General features: G+C 33.8%; 1 protein-coding gene across 1 annotated transcript in view; it reads left to right on the forward strand.

The window, feature by feature from the left end:
• Positions 1 to 23,575, forward strand: part of LOC108917070 — a 118,652-nt gene that overhangs the window by 87,788 nt on the left and 7,289 nt on the right. Inside the window, exons 3-4 of the mRNA XM_018723502.1 lie at positions 13,152 to 13,287; positions 17,817 to 17,950. Coding sequence (XP_018579018.1) covers positions 13,152 to 13,287; positions 17,817 to 17,950 — 270 coding nt within the window. The remainder of the gene's footprint in view (positions 1 to 13,151; positions 13,288 to 17,816; positions 17,951 to 23,575) is intronic.

Below are 23,575 nucleotides of genomic sequence, written 5' to 3' on the forward strand. Positions count from 1 at the left end.
CAGGTACCGACTGATACTCCCACCATTTGTGATAAAACACGTACAGAAGTTCTTGGCGCATTTTCCATTATTTGTTGGACATTTTCTTTTAATTCTTCAGTCCGCTTTTTAGGTCGGCCGCTTCCTTCTTTTCTTGTTACACTGCCCGTTTCACGAAAAACATTAACACAACGCTGAACTGCACTTTGAAAAATTTTGTACTCAACAACGCCGGGAAATTGATTTTGAAATTCTATGAAACATTCCTCAATAGAATACTTCCATATTCCATCAATCTTGCGTCCATTTCTAAAGTAGGACTCTATGATAAACACTTTTTGTTCTTGAGAAAACACCATTTTAAACGCTTTTTAAAACGAAAATATTCGAATTGATAGCGGCGATTCTATCGCTTTGACAGATGACGTTTAAGTTCATTTGCTATACGCTACACTCTACGTCCAAATCAGAACCAACTTGACCACGTTTTTATTTGAACGCTCGTTATTTCTGCATTTCAAGGATTGCTTGCTGGTATTTACAGATTTTTCCAATGACCTGGCGATTACTTTTTTTGAGGATACCTTCGGCGTTTATATTTTAAAATCGCCCCGCCATCCATCCACCCATAAAACAAAATAAAACGCTCCTCAGCGCGCCCGTAACCGAGTTCCCACCAATCATGTTCGAGATAATAAACTTTCTTAAAGCGGGAATACATTTTATATGGGGACAATCTCTTTATCCTGGCCGCCTCCGACCCTCCTGAAAGCTTTCCTTTGTGGGCTGTCCGCGTCCCCGAAATCCTCACCCGAAGAAGTGCAAAAGCGGACCGGCACGTAACGCGACGTGATGTGCCCTCCTGGCAGCCGCGTCCCGATCGGGTAGGTAATAAATAAGTGGAGACTGGATGAAAGTGTTCGTCTCCAGATATGGCTTTTTTTATCTTAAAAAAAAATAAACATCTGTTGGGGAATAACGCTTCGGAACCGCAGAGGAATTGATGGGATGGGCGAAGAATCTTACCTGGGGTGACATAAAAGCAAGCTGTTACATTTAAAAACTGGAAAGTATCTTGAATCACCTCTGGACTTGCGGTCTAAGCCACCACAACCGATTTAAAATTTACCAATAAAGAATAATTTTTACTACACCGATATAACATATACATATAATACAAATCCAGGGTGATCTACACGCTCCATGACAAACTCTGACAGATGGTAGCAGTTTTTTTTTATAAATTTGGTTGATTTAACGTTGCAGATCACAATTTAATATTGCTTACTCTATTCCTGATCACCAATTCTAAGGGGACTCGCATATTATGCACCGCCGGATGTCTCGTTGGGTAATTCCTTGCCAAGTTTGTAAAAGAGCCTGAGTCAATTGATGGTGATTTTATAATTAGTCCAGTTGGTAGAGGTTCGGCCTGTGTCAAACCTTAATAACCCGGAAATAACTACACAGGCCTACTTTAAATGATGAGAACAATAACAGGTTAATTTGCTAACAAAGTATTTTATCAGGAAAAAATTATTAACAATTGAATAGTGAACATTTTTTTTTTTTTAGTAGTTTTCTTTAAATAACTCAGCGGGATGACTTTATACGAAAAAATGCTTAGGACATGATTTTGTTCGTAATAAAAATAGCTACAAAATGGCGGTGGTCCGATTACGAATTTTGTAATAACAAAGCCGTGAGATTGAAAAAACGGTATAAAACGTCAATTTTTTAAAGTTGCTGTAAAAATGTCATTTATAAACAAAAAGTAATAAAACTTTCGAAAACTATAGTTCAATATATATATATATATTCAGATTCGTTCCTCACGGGTGAAAATATTAGTGAATACAACAAGGCCCTTATATGCGTCTTGACATAAAGTGAGCACAAGAAATCAAAGAACAACGTAATCATGACAAAACAAGTTAAATGTGAAACAAAGGAGTTGTTATTGCAAAATCCGGGCAGTCACGACAATACATATTTTAACATGTAATAAATAATGAGCAATCTTTAATACTAATTGTAAAAATTTTACGTTAGAAAAATATACGTCCCTGAGCATAAGACAATGAAGGCGAAACATATACAGAATTATTATCATGAAACGTCTATAATCATCATAAGGTTACATAGAACAATTAACAACAAAGTATTTAAAGAATAATTACCTGCTAATTATAAAACGGGTTAAACACTTTGATTTTTCACTATTTTGCCACACTGCCCGCCGATCGTCTTACTACCCATCTCCACACTGTTCTCACTTCAACTATCTAGGCTTCCTTCAAGAACTCCCCACCTAAGCGTTTGTTTTTGTGCTTCCTTCTACCAACTGTCAATATTACGTTTTCAGTATTGTGCAACACCCATGTAACAGGTGACGTCGAAGTTGATACGATAAGTATGGTTTTGCACAATATCAAATTTTATTTAAATTATTATGCGCAACAAAGATATTGGACGAAATTTGAACCCCTAAATCGAGATGTGGTTAAGTTTCATCCACTCAAACTGAAAAGCCTTGTATATTGCAGTTAATTCTCCTACGTTCCACTGCTACTAATCACTTAATTCCTTCTCTTCATTTCATCAACTTTGTTCCTGATTTTCTTTCGATCGAAGGAACGTAGTAAATGGCTAAAAAGTGTCCGGGACACACTCTACTCTCTTGAAAGTCGCTGCAGCTTTTCCGTTTAATCCGGGCAAAACCGTTTGATAAGCCAAGCCCTCGCCCAGGTCAGGCTCCCACCAGGAATCTATTTATGCTCCAGAGAAATGCATTAGACTAGACAAGCCGCTGGTTATCTCTTCTTGAGCTCGCATTCGGAAACAATTTGAGCAAGAAAACACGCCGCGCCAGGCAATTTAAAACAGATTATGAAAATGTCAGGAGAATGAGCGAGCTACAGCGGCGCGGGTTGTTCCCGTCGAGTCCACTAATATGACAGTAATGCGACAGCTACGACACCTTCTGGGGGGGACGCCGTGAGGCAGGGGTGGACGTGATGTTCCATTTTAAATGTCCATTGTTTTCAAATTACAAGGGTTCAACGGAAAATTAGGTATATTTCAAGATTATTCGGTTTGATATAACGATGGTCTCTTGTTTGTCTTCATCCTCAAGTACAACGTTTCGGAGGATGAAGACCTAAAAGATATTCAAACATTATCTCAAGGGCAAATAAACACTTGGCTGGCGCATTCCGTGTGAACAGCTGAGGTTTGATTCAAAGCAACCACGATAGTTTTCATTTCACGATAAAATAAAGGTACAGGGTGTCCTGCATAAGAACCGACACAGGGGTGTGCATGTAGGGGTGTCCAAAATATTGTAATTTAACCAAACTTATCTATATACAAAGTTACGACCCAGATGAGTTATTAGCCCCCAAAGTGGGGCCCTAAATTTCGAAAAAAAAGTAATATCTTTGCAACACTTTACCGCAGAAGAATCAAATTTGGTACTTAATTTGGGTTTATTACTGGTCTTCATTGATTATGATTTAAAGTTAATTGAAGCACTACAAAGTGTTCATTGGGTATGACTCACCCCTAAAATTGTATCGAATTTTTTCTTCATTGACCGAATTGAAAAATAATGATATTAATTCACAGCAGAATTTAATTTTAATTTTTTTTTACTCTTGTTAAATTTTAAAAAACTATGGTTTTCAAGAAAAACCGTATTAACTGAAACAAGATTTTAACAGTGTTTATTAGAAAGAGATTAATCTGATTACAGCAGAAATATGGAGTAAATGCATTATGCATGTCCACAAAGAGAAACAACGCATGTGGGATCTCGACCCAACAGTTGATGTATTGGTTAATCCACTGATAATACTCCTTGGAGATGACAGCAGCTCTAGTGATGACAGTGATAGTAACCCGTTCTCAAGTAGTACGCCTATGGAATCTTGTTCCATGCACCCCTCACCACCCTTACTAGTCTAAGTGCTGGATACGAATCCCTGAACATTTTTATGATACGCGGGTATAGGTAAACTGACGCAGGAGGCAATAAAAAACATCTTGCAAAAGGAATAACGTAAAAGACAACACCTCCCCTTTTCAATTTGCCACATATTTTTCCAAAGCAAACAGTCGCTCTGAGGATGCACTAAAGAGCGTTTTCATAAAATGCCCATTTGGTTTGTTTGGATATACAAACAACTTAATGTAAATAAATGGAAAGCTGCGCTCACAATTTGGATTGACCGACAAAAAATATAAAGTCGAGGCAGGGTCTGCCTCGTTTTTGTGAGGCTTCGTTGGTATTCATCGGGAGCCTTCTTTATTTATTTTTTACGAAAGAGAATCCAGGAAGTTTCTAGCATTTATTTATTAAAAATTGAAAGAAAATGAAAGTGGATTGAATGGATTAAATAAATCTAAAAAGATTCCTGAAAATGTCTAAAATTTGTAGAAAACTATCAAGTTTGTATTTTTAACTAGGTTAAGTTTCTAAAAGGCAAGTGAATCAAATGAGGCTCATAACGATATTATTACACACGCAAAAGGGTCTTAACAAGACCCACAAATGAGAAATTTTACGTCAAAAAATGTGTCAGCTTCAAAATTCATGAACAACAAGAACCATTTTGCTTATTTTTTCTGAGTATTGTTTCTTTAATGTTCGTGCAAAGTTTGCAATCGTTTTTTTCTTGGAATTGTTAAAATGTGGACCTTATTAGGTGTCAGGTATTTGATTTTAATTTACTTATTTCGGTTTAAGAGCAAATGGAAACAATTTATGTACCCAAATAATCTACTAGAAAGTCTTGGGTTATTCTTTATGTCTGGATCAAACATTTTTTCGAAAGAGAAAAGAGACAAAATAATTATTTTTGCAAGATAAAGCCTCTCGTATAATTGAAAATGCCAAGAGCATGTCAGCTTAATTCCGTTCACTTATTTGAATTCAATCACGACGAGTCTGAACCAATAACGCTCGAAATAACAACTGATTGTCTCCATTCGAATGCTGGGTAATGAAAATGTTGATATTTCATGTGTTCCTTTCTTTGATCCCTAATTGCATCAAGTTCCGCCGTCGTCGACGGAGATTTCCATATTTTCCCTTCAACAATCCGTACATTATGCGGGCGACATAAATATCAATGAGTTACGTAATTCGAGGAAGTTCTGAAAGAATGGGAACCAAGCAACCGCAACCCCAGAAACGAAATGAGAATGTTAAATTTATTGCCGACCTAAAAGATTGAGGAGACTGATTCGAGATCTATCTTGGTTTAAAGACCCCTCACATTTATATGTTTATTTCCCTCTGGGAGGAAGGAAGTAGTTAGATAATGGATTAGAGACGAGATCATTAAAAAAAGAATCGGCGACGTTTCGGAAGAGGCGATTGGAAAGCTTAATTTGAAAAACGTTAATTGAATACCTTCTTTCTTTTAATAAAGCGAAAACGGAATTTCTCCTCTATATATTTTATATACAGGGTAGCCCATTGAAAACGTACCGCAAGGCATTACAGGGTAGTAAAGAACTTTTCGGCAAAATGCATAAACAGGTGAAATTTGTTTCTGAGGGGGACAACTTTTGGCTCAAAAAGCATACCAAAATCTTCAACCCCCTAAGTGAGGATGCTATCCCTTAGATTTTTTCAAAAGGGAATGGGGTCAAGTGGGGGGGTCATTAGAAGGGCTTTTAATTCTCTATACATCGATTCTTACGTTTTGAAAATCGATTCATTATTTTAGAAAATATGCAGTTTTGAAAATACGAACAATATTTTTGACGAGAAATGCGAAAATCGATTTAATTTTACTTCAAAACTTACGGTATTAGTCAAGTAAATGCTGAAAATGTTGTCCGCCAACTTGCATACAATGATACAGGTTGTCTTCAAACCGTTGTCGAACATTCTGGAGCACTTGCGGTGTTACTTCGCGACATACATTAATGATTCGTCCTCGCAGATCTTCCAAGGTATCAGGTGGAGTGCTGTAAACTTTGCTTTTAATGTGCCCCCAGAGAAAGAAATCTAAAGGATTTAAGTCGGGTGACCGAGGGGGCCACTCAATTGCACCTCTTCGTCCTATCCAGCGTCCTGGAAACGTCTCATTTAGGTAATTGCGCACATTGAGCGAGTAATGTGGAGGAGCTCCGTCTTGCTGGAAAATCAGTTCGTGTTCATTGTAAGCAGGGTCGTCCTCTATGATATTTGTTAGAGCTGGGTCGATGACATTTTGTAGTAAATCCAAGTACATATCGCCTGTCAAATTTCCAGGAAGGAAAAAAGGACCTACAATGGAATTTCCAAAAATACCTGCCCATACATTCAACTTCTGGGGGTGTTGGGAGTGTGTCTCATGGAAAATCCTTGGATTGGTATCAGCCCAGTAACGACAATTATGGCGATTCACTAAACCATTCAAGAAGAACGTACACTCGTCCGAAAAACACACATTAAAGAGGAAATTATCGTTTATCGCTCGTTCAGTCATTATTTCGCAAAATTGCAAACGACGATCAAAATCGTCTTCATTTAGCTCTTGCACTAGCCGAATCTTATAAGGATGGAATTTGTATTTTTTTAATATTCGTTGGACACTTGTACGACTCACTCCTGTCGCAGTAGCCAATTGCATTGTACTCAGCGTACTATCCATTGCCACTTGCCCCAATACCGCTATTTCCGTAGGTTCATTTAGTACCGGATTTTCAACCTGCCTCTTTTTGTTATGAACGGAGCCAGTTTCGCGAAATTTGGCCACCAATTCGCGAACAATTTTTCCAGACGCATGTTTCTCAGGATGCCGTTGGTTGAACAGTTCGGCGACCCGATTTCCGCATTCATTGTTTTTGAAAAAAAGCTCAATAATTTCTACTCTTTCTGGAATTGAGTACACCATAATTAATCAATTTAAAAGACTCGGCAGTATTGGTACTCTTCAACTACAAGTCACAAGACAGTTATCTAGCAACTTCTTGTGGCCTATCTAAATACGAAACAAAAAGCGGACAATTTTTTGCTCACCAAAATCAGGCTAAAGAATTCGCAAATCAGAAAAAAAAACAGCGAATTCTTTTGAAGGAATTTACCAAGCTAATACCGTAAGTTTTGAAGTAAAATTAAATCGATTTTCGCATTTCTCGTCAAAAATATTGTTCGTATTTTCAAAGCTGCATATTTTCTAAAATAATGGATCGATTTTCAAAAAGTAAGAATCGATGTATAGAGAATTAAAAGCCCTTTCTAATGACCCCCCACTCGACCCCCATTCCCATTTAAAAAAATTTGGGGGGTGGCACCCCCACTTAGGGTGTTGAAGATTTTGCTATGCTTTTTGCCCCAAAAGTTGTACCCCTCAGAAGCAAACTTTACCTGTTTTTGGATTTTGCCGAAAAGTTCATTAATACCCTGTAATGCCTTGCGGTACGTTTTCGATGGGCTACCCTGTATAAAAGCATTGTAGAAGTTTTGAATTACATCTAGTGTGCAACTTGTGTAATCAGAGTCGCTGAAACCGCAAAACGGTGCATAAAATTAATGATAATCGAAATTATTAAAACTTATTGAGAACTTCTGGAATCGTCCCCGACTTACACACTGCATGAAAAGAGAGTAATAGTTGTGGTTATCAATGGCGCGTCGTCCACTTTTTTCCTAGTAAATTTTATGTAATCACTAGTTCTACTTTAAAATTTCGTTGCGAAAAAGTTTGTTTTTTTTTATTGTTAAAATTATTAGTGACAAATGTTTAAGCGAAATCAGTTATTTTTCTAGATTCTTATAATGAATAACAATGAATTTATAGACAAAGCGGTAACATATGAAAATGCTAATGAAAATTGAGCTATCGGTGAAGTCAGTGGCTCCAAAAAGTTTTCATCATATCACTGTGGTAAGTTAGAAGTTATTATTACTTTTCTGACAGTTGTCAAATAGTAAGAGCTATACAAATTTTAATAGGATATGCTGATTACTTTTAATAAAATTCATTATATTAAATCAATTTTTTCTTCGATCGACATTAAAGGCGTAGTTTTAGTGACAGCTGCCAGGCACTAAAAATGTCATATTTACTGCCTAGGCATTAGAATCACTTTTAATGCCGCTAAAATAAAAATAAAAATTTGTTCTTTAACGAAAGTAATTTTATTTATTGTAAACATTGATAGTGAAATTAGAACAGCCTCTAAGAGATATCCCTTGTCCTGTTTGTTTTGAATTCAGAAAAATATGCCAATAGTACCTTTTCTGAAAAAGACAATGTTATTCTTAGTCCGGTAATCATTAAATTTTTTATATGTTTGCTGATAAATCTTCTTCGATTTTTCTGGTAATAAATTACGCTCTATTTGCTTTGCTGATTCAATAATTTATGGTGGAGTTAATGTGAATTCTTCCATCTCAAAAATAGTATAGTTATTTTTATGGATTTAAATAAGAACAATATGGTGATTACTGTGTACCTAAGTTATTTACTTAATAACGGTCTCATAGCAACCACATACGACCTGATTAAATTGTTATTATTCATGAAAGAAGTAGGTAGCTATGTTGACGATGTACTTTTATCGCAACATAAATAATATATTTTAAATTCTTGCTAATATAATTGAATTCGAAAAGGATGAGGCCTCAAAATAATTTTATATTTTATTTTTTCTGCTAATACAAAATCTTGTTTTTTTGTCAATCATTTTCCTTAGCTACAACAGACCCTAACTGATCTGATAAAAGTAAATAAATCTTACATACAAAGATAAGTAATAAGGCCATCACTACAGCTAAAAGACAATCACTACAGTATCATACAATTTTAATAATATAAAATAAATAACTTTGTTTGCTATTATGATAAAATTAAAATTGTTCGGCGAAAAAATTATGTTTTTAACTTGGCAGTAAACTAGATTTAATGTATTGGCTGCTTTAATAGATTCGGCTGTGCCTCGTCTGTTAAATACCAGCATTACCGGCATTAAATCTTGTACCTACTGTCTAGTTAAACAAATAACTATTAATGATCCATAAGACCAAAAGCCAAACCAAACCAAAAGACAAAAATTTTTTTTTTAATATTCTGCATAATATGATACTTCGTTCTAGAATACCCAGTCCGCTGGAAACAAATCGAATAAAACTATTTTTCGCATTAATTTCCTAACAACCTTGTTTAAATATTTTACAACGGTCGCTAAAAAGCTAAATTAATAATATATTAAATTGATCCACATCAAAGCTGGTTTTAAATGCACTGAAATATACTAAATATAATTATTTTTTAACAAACAATGTATTCGGAAACCAAAATTCAGTACTATTAATAATATAAAGCGAAAACAAAAAAAAAACACATGCCACTATCGCTGATTACCTGCGGTTAATTTTGCAATTACCGGAAATATTTTTGGTAAACACTGCGACCGATAAAATTTAGGTTACAGTTTAAACCTTGCAGATAAGTCAAATTAATTAAATTAATTAATCAGTTTAAAGGGATAGTTATAAAGCGATCATATAGCGATGCTGAAATTCGTGCTGAAATGTAATTCTGTGATGTACGTTTCGTTTTATTTCCTTTTCTAAACGCTGATGTAGATTACATTTCAATTCATCAGGTAGCGTTTGGTTCCACATCTATGTGAACTTTGTTGATGTACTGGATTTTCTATTATCCTTTACGTAATTGCATTGCATATGGTTGCATTTAAATAATTGGTCCTAATACTGTATTAGTGTTCCCTTAAAATGGTATAGAGACTCTAAAAAATACAGTGTGTATGTACCTTAGTATAAACAAAAATAAATAAAAAGAGGTACTTCGAATATTATCCACACCCCGCTGAAGTTTGATCGACTAATACTAGCTGTAACTCAGAACGGAATTTTTTTGCTAATTTTTTTTTCTGAGTTGAAGAGTTCTTAGTTTTTACGTACCTGCTTCAACTTTTTTATTTTAAGAGATATACAGTGCTTTAGAAAAGTAACGAATAAATTCATTATTTTTTAAATTGAGAAGTTTTCGAAAAAATCCCCTGGCACATCGATTTTGTCTTTAAAAAATGCACTTTTTGACATACGACCCATATTTGTGACGTCATCGTTATTCGAGATATGACGTCATCGACAATTTTTTTAAATAGCCACCCTTAATTTTCACCATGCCATTTGAAAGAGCGTGTCATTCTACATACAGAGATCATGAAAAATTAAGGTGCTACATAACAAAAATTTCAAGAAAATAATGTTTGAAGATTTTAAAATTTAATTTTCACAATACTGAAAATGATAATGATTATGTAAAAATCGACTAAATTAAATGTTCAAATTGTGCACCGTTGGCTGCCTGACAGTAGCCAAGACGATTAATAAATTATCAATAACTTCAGTAGGTATACGATGTATCTCGTGACGAATTCTTGCTTTTAAATCTTCTAAATTAACCGGTCTAGTAACGTATACTTTGCTTTTTAAGTATCCCCGCAAGAAATAATCTAGGGGTGTCAAATCAGGCGATCTGGTTGGCCACTCAATCGGCCCCCTTCTCCCTATCCAACGATTCGGGAACAGCTCATCTAAATAAGCACGGACAGGTGTTGCATAATGGGGAGGTGCACCATTTAGTCGATTTTTGAAAAGAGCTTCAAGTTAAAAAAAAATCGTCAAGATTCGTTGAAAAACAACGGAGTTACAGACTGTCAAAGTTGACGACCTATTGTTAAACAAATTAGGTTGGTAGCGGCAAAAGAAAATACTGTCATAACCGGCAACCCTAGTACTTTCCCAGATAAAAATATTTTATTTGTAGAAGTATATTAAGTGCATAAGAAATATTGTCAAAAGTCAGTGGGTCGCTTGATTTTCGGCGAGCCGTGGCGCGGCGGAAGGGTGGGGGAAGCGAACAACAGCGAGTCCGAAGAAAATGACGATAATATTCATAGTCATGCCGTTAAATAAGCGAAATTCGCTTGACAATAATATATTTGACAGTCTATAATATGTAATAATATATAACTATATCACGCTCGTGCGTCATACTGCAACTAAGGCTGAAAAATAAAAAATATGTCCAGGTTGCAATTTTGAAATTAAAAAAAATAATTATAGATTTCAATGTATTATTATGAAATTTACTATGAAAAAAATCAGTGCGATCCTCGGAATCGTCCAGACCAATAATTAGTTGATTTGTTTATAAGGCCATAACTTGTAAACTATTCAACTTACCGATTCCAGATTTCGTGTGAGTTATTAGGCAGTGATAAGGAATGAGATGATGCGATGCCAAAACGTTCTGGTAATAATAATGCAGTTTATATTTAATTCAAAAGTCATAAATAAACTTCTTATATTTATAATTTTTGATATAATCAATATTTTTTGACGCTAGAGGGCTAGTTTTGGAGGTCTTTTGAAGACGAAAAAAAAGTACTTTACTGTTTTCTCGTTGAAATGAACGGAAAAAAGTTACAAGCGAAAAACGTGAATTTACTTAAAAATTATACAATTAACCACCCTGTAAACAATCTTCTCCCCATTTTTATGACTGTGGAAACTAATGTTATTGTACATAATATTTAGCATCTATCGTGATAAATTCAGCTTGCCGACCTAAAAAGTCGCTTCCAACTCTATATTTCCTGGCCGAATTTGGCAAATTGTTTATTGTTGTCTTAGTTTATACATAACTGTTGGTTTGAAAATTGTTACAATTCATTGTGATTGATAATTTTGTAGGTGTTATAAAATAAAGAAGAAAAGTATATAACTACAGGAAGAGGAAAGCTCAAATTCTGTAATTAGTCACAAAGAAAAAAGTTCTCTTTTAAACTTAAAATTTCTGTTTATGTCACAGATATGATGGCAATTAGTTTTTATTTCCAATGATTTATCTAATAAAAACCTATAGATAGCGTTGTTTCAAACGAATGACGTTTCATGGATTTTTCTCAAAAATTTTAAATGCAATGCTATATTTTTCTTTACGTAAATGAATTCAGCACAAAAAATTGATGAATATAGTATAAGATTGAAATTCCTAACGAAAGTGTTGTTTATTTACTGGCGCTATTTATCCAAGTTTAGGTTGTTTCACTTTATTTTAAAAAAGTGAAATAGCAAGATAAAATATTTTCTCTGTTAGTTTGAAGAGCATAAAAATAGCTACATTTTGACGCCAGAAAGGTTCGATATCTTTTTTTGTTATCAAGTTATTCGCAAATTAGTGAGCTAAAAATAAATACTTGAGGTAAATGACAAAGCATGAAAATACCTTTCCAACGAGGTATAACACTATGGGTTTTTGAAGAGCCAATCCTTAAAAAAATGCATTTTTCTGATCAGACATTAAGGGCTTCCCCCACCCTTTCTGTCGAGAGATAGAACAAAATGTCAATAACAAAAGTTATGCGCAATGAACCCGGCTATCCATATTTGTACTATTTAATATACCTGAATAGGAAACATTTCTGAAAAAAAGTCAACTCTATGTTTTGGTACGTAGATTGCGCTCCTTAACATACGAGCTACGAACTTGAAAACTATTTCCCGCTATTTCTCTTGGTCGATTTATTAATCAAAATTTTTTTCCTGAAGCTCTAGGACTCTAGGATCTATACTTTCTCTAATATCGTACCTCGCCGACCTTATTGGGACACCCTGTATATTATGCACCACCCTGTATGTTGAATATGTATATCGACATCAATTTTAGTGTAGCGGAGGCTCCTTATAGAAGTGACCAACGAATAAAACTAAACAGTGGCGTCGGAATTGGTGGAAGTCTGAAGGGTCTGTCAAACAAGTTATTTAATGTTTACGAGAGTTTTTTTTTACATATTTAGACCAATTTTAGCGTCAAAGCTTTCTTGCTTGTTAAGTCTTCTTTTAAGAAAAAAGTATTACTGTTTGTTTTTTTGATTTTCTGTCAGGAATTAGCTTTAAATGTTTCCTGCAGCATCATTCTGTGTATTACGGAACGAATGTTCAAATAACTTCCATAATAATTTCGATTTAGATGCTGCTTCCACCATTTGTCTCAGAAAAAAATGTAATTTCCGGGAAGGTTCAATCAATACTATTTGCCGTGAACTACCATTTTGAAACGTAAATAGAACGTAAAAAACATATCTAATAAAAGCATCAAATTGTTTTATCAATTTTTGTGTAATTTATTTATTTTCAGATATCCCGCTCAGGACCAACTGAAGTGACCCTGCGCGGGGTCAGCAGAGAACTAACAGGAGACTATAAGTGCGAGGTATCAGCAGATGGCCCACTCTTCCACACTGACATCAAAGTAGCTCATATGATAGTTGCAGGTAAGCATGTAATGAAAATCCTGAAAGAGGTTATTAATTTTGCACCTTCAAAATTATTCTGCAGGAAATTTCCGCCTGAAGTTCTGAAATTATAAAAATTCATATCTACAGAGTAAAAATTTAATAAAACACATATTTCATAAAAATTATTACCATTCCAGTGATAATTACTTTCAGAACTTTTACGTGTGTGGTAAATAAATAAATCTCATTACTACAAGCTGCTGAATATCCTGCCCTTTTAAAGAAATATGATAAATTCGCTTTAATTCTATTCTATGGCTTGAAGTTAATACTGCAAAAATTAATTAAAGCTCGCAGTCCGGGATGTGCCAGTACGTGTTTCTAGACGTTTAATCCGAGCTCTGGCCTTAATTAAATATTTTCGAAGATATAATTCCACTCCGCTATAGAAATAGGTGGAAACAGAAGAAGCAGGGGGCATATATTAATTACACCTTGACGATTTTGGCTTAAGTTCAATTATAATAAAGTGGGTATCACCTGTATCCGGAATGAAAACAAACTTAAACAGTAAAATTCTGATGCTAATTAAGATCGTACTAAGTTAGACCGATATTTAGTCATTTGTTAATGAGATGTCTTTAAAATTGGGTTTGTTAGGAGCCACTGCAAATTGTTGCGCTTAAAATTTAAGGCTACTGCAATTTGTTACAAAAAGTTATAAATAAACCCGAAATCATTACTAACAATTCATTTACAGACTCATCACAAACATTTTAAGCCATTTATCTTGTATAGTCCACCAAGTTCCCATTGCAAGCACGTGTTCTTAAAAGTGGCGTTCTAATTTTAACAGTCGGTTATTTATATCAAAATGGAACAATATAAGCAATATACAGGGTGTTTCATAATTTCCTTATTCAGGGAGGTGGATCTGCGCATGATTTTAAGTAAAAAAGTTCATATAAACAACATATGCCCGTAAATGCTTCGTTGCCATGGTAAAATTTCAGTAATTTTTCTGTTTTTTCTTTGTATCTCCCACAATTTTTGAGATATGCTCAAATTTGGAACGTAGGTTAAAATAAATTACTTGCATCATTAGCCCTGCCTAATAGTAGTCTCGTACTGATACTTTTTCTAGAATCGAGAATCGAGAAGTGAACCTTAATCTTCTAGATTAAGGGTTTATTTCCCTGTTCAAATGTTATTTCTTGCAATGTTTTCGTATCTGCTGCCGTTTCATGATTTCCTGTAACTCGCTAAATTAAAAACCGAGTCTAATTCTAAACCCTTGTTCTCGAGAAGACCAGTGACGTACCGAAGGAATGTTTGGGGGGCTGAAAAGGGGTCCGACCCCAGAAAAAGCATCACCCCATAAATCGTGACAACTATTAGGAAGCGCTAATGATGCAGGTAATCTAAGTTAGCCTGCGTTCCAAATTTGTACATGTCTCAAAAACTGTGAGAGATACAAAGAAAAAACAGAAAAATTATTAAATCGTTAACACTCTGTACCACGGTAACGGAATATTTACGGACATATGTTTATATGAACTTTTGCATTTAAAATCATGCGCAGATTCCCCCCCTTAATAAAGACATACTATTATGAAACACCCTGTGTATGAACAAAAGATCGCAACTTTGATTTTTAACAGTATCCGTCTGTTCCAGTTTCCAACAATTTTGTACTATGACCTAAATAAAATCAAGAAGAAATTGTCGTGATTTATATTTTCCAACCTCTCTTTTGGATAAGATCGCTGTTTACGCCAGAAGGGTAATCAAGGTTGTCGCAGCCCTCTCTTTGCGGAAGAGCGCGTCGCACTAGTTGGTCTTTTTCTACTAGGGTTGACTATTCTTCTTAGAGGTTTCCTTTCTGATTTGTTTGGCCTAATTACAATGAATACACCCTCGAGATGACACTGATAGGCTTCTAAATGAACCATTTTCTACTGAAATGTTTTCTTTCTTGGAATTAAGAGCATTTTCGCACTTTAAGGGTACGCTTGAATTAAATTGACCCTAACTTTTTTGCTACCCTATACATTGACGGTTCGTATAGTGCGTTTATTCCCCTATTAATTTTAAACAAAAAAGGTATACTTGGTCGAAATCTCTCAGAATAACCGTTTCCGAGATATTGGCTGGAGAAGAGTTAAATGCACATCATATTTTCAAATTTTATAACTATTTACGGTGAAAATATAAAAAAATATTTTGGACTCAAAAATACGCTCCTAAATTATTTGAACTGAATTTTGAATCAGCCTGTATAATGCAATTAATTACATGATAAAAATTAAAATTCGTTCAACGTTTTCGCAAAAAACTGTATTTGGTTTTTCAGATTTTTTGGATCTGTCGTGTATACCCTTGGGACTTATTTCCCTCAAGGTATTGATTTCCCTCAAGGTATTGAGCGACGCATACACTTGAATTATGGTTATGTACAAATACTGGCCAGACACTTCCGCCCTGGTTATACAAATGCAAGGAACCAGAGTCGACATTCGATCACACTTCGTGGTGCCAATGTCTTGTAATGGTTTTTGCATTGGCTTTTGACAACTGGTCTTTCCGTAGAGGATTTCAGGTGTTGCTTGGACCTTTTGTTAAATCTGGCTCTTATTTTAGTTTATGTAATGCAACTCGGTTTTGAGACCTAGCTCGAAATTTGTGTCATTCCAAGGGTTTTCACGGAAAAATTAGAAACTGGAGTGTCTCGCGACAATCGTCAGCGATCGTTCAATCAACAGCATCATGCTCTCCAAATATCGTCTGCTGCGGTTTGGGATGTTTAGAGCGCTTTTAGGTTCTGTGGACAGTTTCAGCGGTTGTATTCAAAGCATGGGTGATAATTTCGATTCAAAACATAGCACAGTGGGAAATATTGGAAAAAATTCTCGCCACTCGCCAATTTTCATCGTCTCGTCGTGATTTTTTTTTAATAATCTCGTGGTAATCTGAATTTTCATATTCCGGTGAGGTTTTTTCGAAAAACCAAACCAAAAGTACGAAATAGATTCAATAGAACCCTACGGAACATGTTATACCCAAACCATGAATTTGAATCTAAAAAACCTAACCTCAAAACTGGAAAGATTGTCAAATCAAATCTTTAGAGTGAAAAAAATTGTCACGAAATTATTTTCTTTAATAAAAAGTAAGATATTTTTAATTTTTTTTATTAATCCTTAATTTAGTGAGTTTAAACTTAGTTAATGTTGTTTGAGGTTAGGTTTTTTAGATTCAAATTCATGGTTTGGGTATAACATGTTACGTAGGGTTCTATTGAATCTATGTTGTACTTTTGGTGTGTAAAAAAACTTTTCCCACTGTAAATTTAAGGCTTTTAGGTTAGAATTAATAATTTTGACGTTGGGTTTTTGAAGAAAAAACATCAGATATATCATCAAGGGTCATAATAATCAATTTTATTAATAGCAGATACTTTTTAAAAATTTTTTTCTACAACTGAACATCGAGTATTCAAAAATTTTGTTTGACATTGAGGTTGGGGCGCTCCCTAAGCATTAAAAAAGGGTTTTTCGAAAAAACCTCACCGGAATATGAATATTCAGATTACCACGAGATTATTAAAAAAAAAATCACGAGACGATGAAAATTGGTGAGTGGCGAGAATTTTTCCAATATTTCCCACTGTGCATAGGTGAAAATTTCGATTTCACAGGGTCTTCTGCTTCATAGGGATGGTCAGCTAGATATCTTCTACCATCGACAACTACTACTAGCTAGTCAACACCCTGCCATAAACTTGTAGATTTCAATTTTTTGGTGTTAAAATAAACAGTCTTTTTTCTAAAAAAACTGTTAACCTTATTTTTATAAATTATTTGCTCTTCTTCAGGCCCGTTCTACAATTTCTGGTGGAGTTAAATTCTCAATTTCACTCTCATTATTACACATTTTTCATCCACCTCCAAAAATTTACGAAATTTACAAGATAAAAAATAAATGTGAATTATTAAAATTAATAAATTTTGGATCTGTCGTGCTCAAAGCAATACTGAGCTATATTGACTGAATATTGAATTTCCATTATTAAAAACTTGTACTTTACTGAAAAATCTGTAATAATTTTCATTAAAGAATAGATAGAAAATAATAAATAACAATGATAAATCTATTAAAATATGAAAATAAAGCAATACATTTTTAGAAACTTCAGAAAACGATTTTTTTTTTCTATTAAATTCTCTGGGATGTCCCTTGTTGAAGCAAAAAAATCGCCGTGATCCTTTCAAAACCGTCGCGTCGCCCGTAACAAACTTTCCCACTCAAATCTCAATCAACTTTCTTCAACGTGTCGAAGGGTGCACCCTCCGAAATCCGTAATGGAATCCTTCCATCCTATTGCCTGGCACTAATATTCAACCGCCCCGAGAAAATTAAATCTTACCCAAATAAACGTGGAGACGCGTAATCCTAGAGAACATATCGCCCCCGTTACAAGGTCTAACTTCTTTCGGGGCTCATCCACATATTTGTTAACTTTGGAAATATAGGGATTTCCTAAATAAAAGGCCCTTACCTTACAGACCTGCCTAACGGTAATCCAGTGATGAATATCGAGCCCACCAAAGTCGAGATCGGAAAGAAGATAACGGCCCACTGCTACTCCCCAGGATCGGATCCCCCCGCCAACTTAACCTGGTTCATTAACGACGACGAGGTGAGAGCTGGAACTTTATTTGACGGCATGAAAATTTGTCCCGCACTTTGCCAGACTGTCCTTACGAATTAAGACATAAATGTAGCTTAGTATATTTAAGAAATTAAATAAATTTAGCATTAACTTCAATGTCAGAGTGTTAAGTGCTTTGTATAGACGCTTCTAGATGTTGCTTTCTTACGCATGTTTGTCTATCCTTTTTCTAGTGAATTAGATCTGTAGATCTCTACCAAATTATCAACTGGTTAATTCTCAAACGTATTTTAAAAAGTAACAGAAAATTATGTTGACTATATTTCATGAAACTTACAGAGAAAATACTCTAGTTTTGACTACGTAAGTCTAATATACAGGGTGTATTTAAATGGAGGGGCACAAATATTACCAGAGATTCCTTGAGTGAAAATAAGTCGATTTAACCTAACATACCTATATCCCAAGTCGCATAATAAAAAAGATACAGGGTGTCAAAGTGAAAAATAAAAAATGGTTTTTCCTTAATAAAAATAAAAAAATATTTCAAATTTTCAACAGAGAGATTTTTTAATGATGGGAAAAATAATATAATAATGATTTTTGAGTGTCGAGTACGAGGCGCCCTCTGCTGGCAACGTTATGCATTAAATACGTAGTAACTTTTTTGCCAACCCCCGTATACAGCTTTTAGTAACAAAATATGAAATATTGGACTTTTTTGAACAAAAAAGGTATACTTATTGAAAATGGCTAAAGCCAACCGTTTAGGAGATATTTTTAATTTAATAAATTAGTGTTACGGATTTATACCTCCACGAATACCAAGGTTCGAGTTGCTTAAATAAATTTAAAAATCGAGTAGATAAATGTCAGTTGATAATACTCGTAAATTGCAATTTTGAAGTATTAGTTTAAAGTGTTAATTGATTTTAGTCACTATTTACCTGCATCCTAGATATTAAATAGTTTTGGAATTGAATAAAATAACAAATTATGTATACTAATGACGAGTATGTCGATATGTTGCAAGTATTTTTTAAATGTTACAAGAACTGTGCTGCTGCTGTACGACTTCATCATGCTAGTTATCCCAATCGTCGTGTTCCTGCTAGAAAAACTTTTGCGTCGGTAAAAAAAAACTTCAACCTCCTCCTGAAGGTACTGGCAGAAGACATCTTATTCGCGATGTAGAACTTGAAGAAATTGTCCTTATCAATTTACAAGATCAGAATTCTGAAACTAGTACCAGAAAATTGGCGACACAGTATAACGTTTCACATACTACGATTTGGAAAATTGCAAATGATAATCTTTTATACCCCTACCATCTACCTGTGTATGAATTGACTGCTGCGGATTTACCTAACAAGATATATTTTTGTCAATGGTATATGAACATTTCAAGGGAAAACAGAAATATTTTATCCGGTATTTTGTTTGGTGATTAAGCGTCATTTTCACTCATGGTCTGACAAAAATCCTCACCAAGTTTGTACATCCAAATTTCAACATAATTTTAGTTTAAATGTATTGGCAACAATCGTAGAAGATTATCTTATTGGTCTGTTTATTCTTCCTCGGCATCTCGGCGGAGCTGGATATTTGAATATTTGAGATTTTTAAATGAGCAACTCCCAATATTGCTTGAAGATGTGCCACTAGCTATCCGTGAACACATGTGGTACGCACGTGACGGAACTCTTGTTCATAGTTGTTAGGCAATGGTTAGTAGCTGTTAGACAATGGTTAAATTTAAATTTTCCTGAGAGATCGATAGGTCGAGGGAACGATGCACCAGTCAAATGGCCTGTGCGATTACCGGATCTCACACCCATGGACTATTTTTATGGGGTCACTTAAAAATGTTGTTTATTCCAACCCTATTGATAGTGTGGAGAATTTTTGCAGCAGCTGAGGAAGTAAAGAATGACATACATATTTTTTCAAGAGTTCGCCGTAATTCTAATCGTAGAATTAGACTATCCTTGCAGGAAAATGGAAATGACTTCGAAAATATCCTTTAAAAAATTTTTTATTGCCAGCCAATTACATATTTCTCTTAAATTATCTAGGTATTGACTGTTAAGTAGTGACTCTTGGTGTTAGTTGTTTTGCTCTTTTTCTAATAATTATTATTAAACTAACAATAAATAGGTAAGTATTTTGTAATATTTTTTCAGCTGAACTGTTATTTCATGAGATTTCTTTAACTCAGAGTTTAAATAATTTCACATACACAAGAAAATGTGTTTTTTAATAAAGACACCGAAAAAACAATTAAATAGAAATTATGCAACAAGTGTATTCACACACGCTAAAATAATAGGTATGCAAAAATAGTAAAGTAAATTTAAAACAAGAAAAATAATGTTGTCTCAGTTGATTTCTGCGCCCCCTTTTGGTCGAATTTTAAAATACAGAACACAACTAATAATTACTGTGAGGCAATGCGTTCTGAATTTATTAACAAAAGTGTCTGTTTGTACCTTGGTATTCGTGGAGGTATAAATCCGTAACACTAATTTATGAAATTAAAAATATCTCCTCAACGGTTGGCTTTAGCCATTTTCAATAAGTATACCTTTTTTGTTCAAAAAAGTCCAATATTTCATATTTTGTTACTAAAAGCTGTATACGGGGGTTGACAAAAAAGTTACTACATATTCAATGCATAACGTTGCCTGCAGAGGGCGCCTCGTACTCGACACTCAAAAATCATTATTATATTATTTTTCCAATTACTAAAAAACCTCTCTGTTGAAAATTTGAAACATTTCTGACTAAAATTATAGAAATTATTAAGGAAAACCCATTTTTTTATTTTTCACTTTGACACCCTGTATCTTTTTTATTATGCGACTTGGGATATAGGTATGTTAGGTTAAATCGACTTTTTTTCACCCAGGGAATCTCTGGTATAATTTGTGCCCCTCCATTTAAATACACCCTGTATAACTTCTTATAATGGAGAAAAATAATATTCCCAAGCCTGGCACATGTTCACATGGAAGCCTTCGAAAACATAGCTCCAAAGTCGGCAAATCTAAAGCCAGCGATATATTTGGCTTCATTTATAACAACATAGAAGCTTTTTTTAATTCTCGATACGACCATTTTTCACCTAAATACAGTCTGTCAAAAATCACGGAAAAGTTTCGGAAATTTTTCTAACCCTTTAATTTTTTGCGTTAGTGTATATTTCAATTAGCTTAATAATAAAGTTAAAAGCAACATTAATAATTAGGGCTGTCAAAACTGAGCCGCGAGACATAAGCGTACGCATTATTTATTAAAAAGCAACAAATTAAATGGTCTACAATACAACACCATAAACACCAACGGATAGGAATTAATTACTCAATATCCACACAGTGAATAAATAATAAAATTAGAATGCCAGCAACTGAATAAATATTTACGTTTTCCATTCTTTAACAATAAATAATACTGACAGAGTAGGTGCTTGTTTTGAAGTTCCACTAAAAATTTCACAACCATCCTCGCAAGAAATTATGCGATATCCCGTTGACTGCACGAAAAACAGTAAATAAAAATTAAAAACAAGAAGTGATAGGCATAGGGAACAATTATACCATTCGAAAGAGAACAAAATTGTTCATCAGGTTGCGCAAAAATATACATGGTGTTTGTTCTATTTAAAAAGATAAATTAAAATGGTTTAAAGTTGACTAAATTCGGCATTAAATTTCTACCACCCTGTATAAAATTAAGTCATTTTAAATTATGGCAGGGAAGCTAAGAGTTTTAGTTATGTCCCCTATACATTTTATCGCTCTAATTTTATTATTGTAAAATACACATCTTTTTGAATTAGGTAGTGTTTTTTTAATTTAAAAAAAATTAAATATATCAAAAACGGTTAACTTTAAGAATAGGAAACCTTTATTAAAGTACACCTAAAAATTGACATAGAATCCAGATAACAAAATATTAATAAAAAAAATAATTTTGTGAGCAGAAAATCCGTTTAAAATTAAGTTTAAAAAGAAGGGCAAATCGAACTCTACAGTGCAAATAAATCGGTCTGAGTGAAAGCAAAAAGTACGCAAATCATTGAGAGAAATTATTGAGTACATTTTCAGTCAATATTGGGCTTTTTGATAATTCTACACATTTTTAGAAATATTTAAACAAAAACAGATAGTTTTACTCATAAAATTTTAGTTGTACTAAAAGAGTGAAATTAAGTTTATATTTATTTCTGAAATATGTTGTATAACTTATTACATTTATAAACTTTAAAGTTGATAATGATACAGATTTTTAAATTAGAAGGATCCATATTATTCATACGAGATTGAAGTAGATTACAATTTTCCAAAGTTTTCCGTTGCCATCATTGCTGAACTTTCTTTAATTGTTACGATTCTCTTGATTAAACGGGACTACTTGATAAATTTCACGTAATATATACCACAAGTATTTTAAATAAGGTTATATCCTAGCCGGATTCATTACTTAATGATGAATAGGAGAGAGTTAAACTTTACCAAACTCGAAAATTTGTCCCGCACTTCACTAAACTGTTTGTGTAAATTACAAGTATGTAGTTGAAGAGTTAGTTTGTAATTTTAACTCCTAATTATTTTGCTTTTAGCACAAAGTTTGAACTTGTAGGAGGAATTATGTATTTAAAACAGATCTACTCCCACACAGAGAATATGAAAATTTCGAGAAAAAAATTAAGAGATAACACATAAAATTAATATAAACGGAATTACATAACATATTTTTTTAAAGAATTTTTGTCTTAACATGTTTTTCGCTGAAGCGATTTTTTTCAAATATGGGACAGACATTATTAATAATAAACTACTTCTGCAAAAAAAATATAAAAAATTATTAACCAGTAAAGCGATTATTGACTAGAAAGTTGAACGTTTTAAATAATTAAATTATCGTAGTTCAATTATCAAACTACATAGTACGAAACACGTGTTGGTTGAGCTGAAATACTTCTAAATCCTTGTAAAAATAAATTAATTTGAAGTTGTTCATTTCCATAGCATCTATATGTATGTATAGTACACAAGGGTCAGATTCGGTCTGTACAGGCTGGTCCATTTTCGGTGGGATTTCAGGGTATCTCAGAAACTACTAAAGATATGATAAATCTGATACCACGTTCAAGAGCTCGATTTTCATGGCAAACTCGACTGTCAAATCAGAAATTTGCTATCCTCATTTGTTTCTGAATTACAGGGCGTTTCTCGTTATTGTGACACTTTTGAACATGTCTGTATCTCAGCTGTTAAATAAGGTAGAATTAAAGTGAAAACTGCTCAAGACTAATTCTTTGGCGTAGAATTGAATGCCGGTATTAGATTTTTAGTAGGTCTTAAGATACTGGAGTTATGACCGAAAGTTATATTTTTTTAAATGGAAATCGTAGCTGGTCATGACTTAAAAATATGGAGATTTTTTTTTTTGCTTTTCAGCAATATATCACATGCTATAGTTATTTTTACAAACACAGGAAATACGGGGTGGGGTGTTTTATATATAAATTCGATCCTTTTTTACATTTTAATATGGCTGGTTATGAAAATACATACAAAACTATATCCTTCTTTTACAAACCTCATATCTGTTGTAAAAATATGACGTTTATTTAAAATATATATTACA

This window comes from Anoplophora glabripennis, unplaced genomic scaffold (genome assembly GCF_000390285.2).
Source record: "Anoplophora glabripennis isolate ALB-LARVAE unplaced genomic scaffold, Agla_2.0 scaffold69, whole genome shotgun sequence".
Lineage (NCBI taxonomy): Eukaryota > Metazoa > Arthropoda > Insecta > Coleoptera > Cerambycidae > Anoplophora > Anoplophora glabripennis.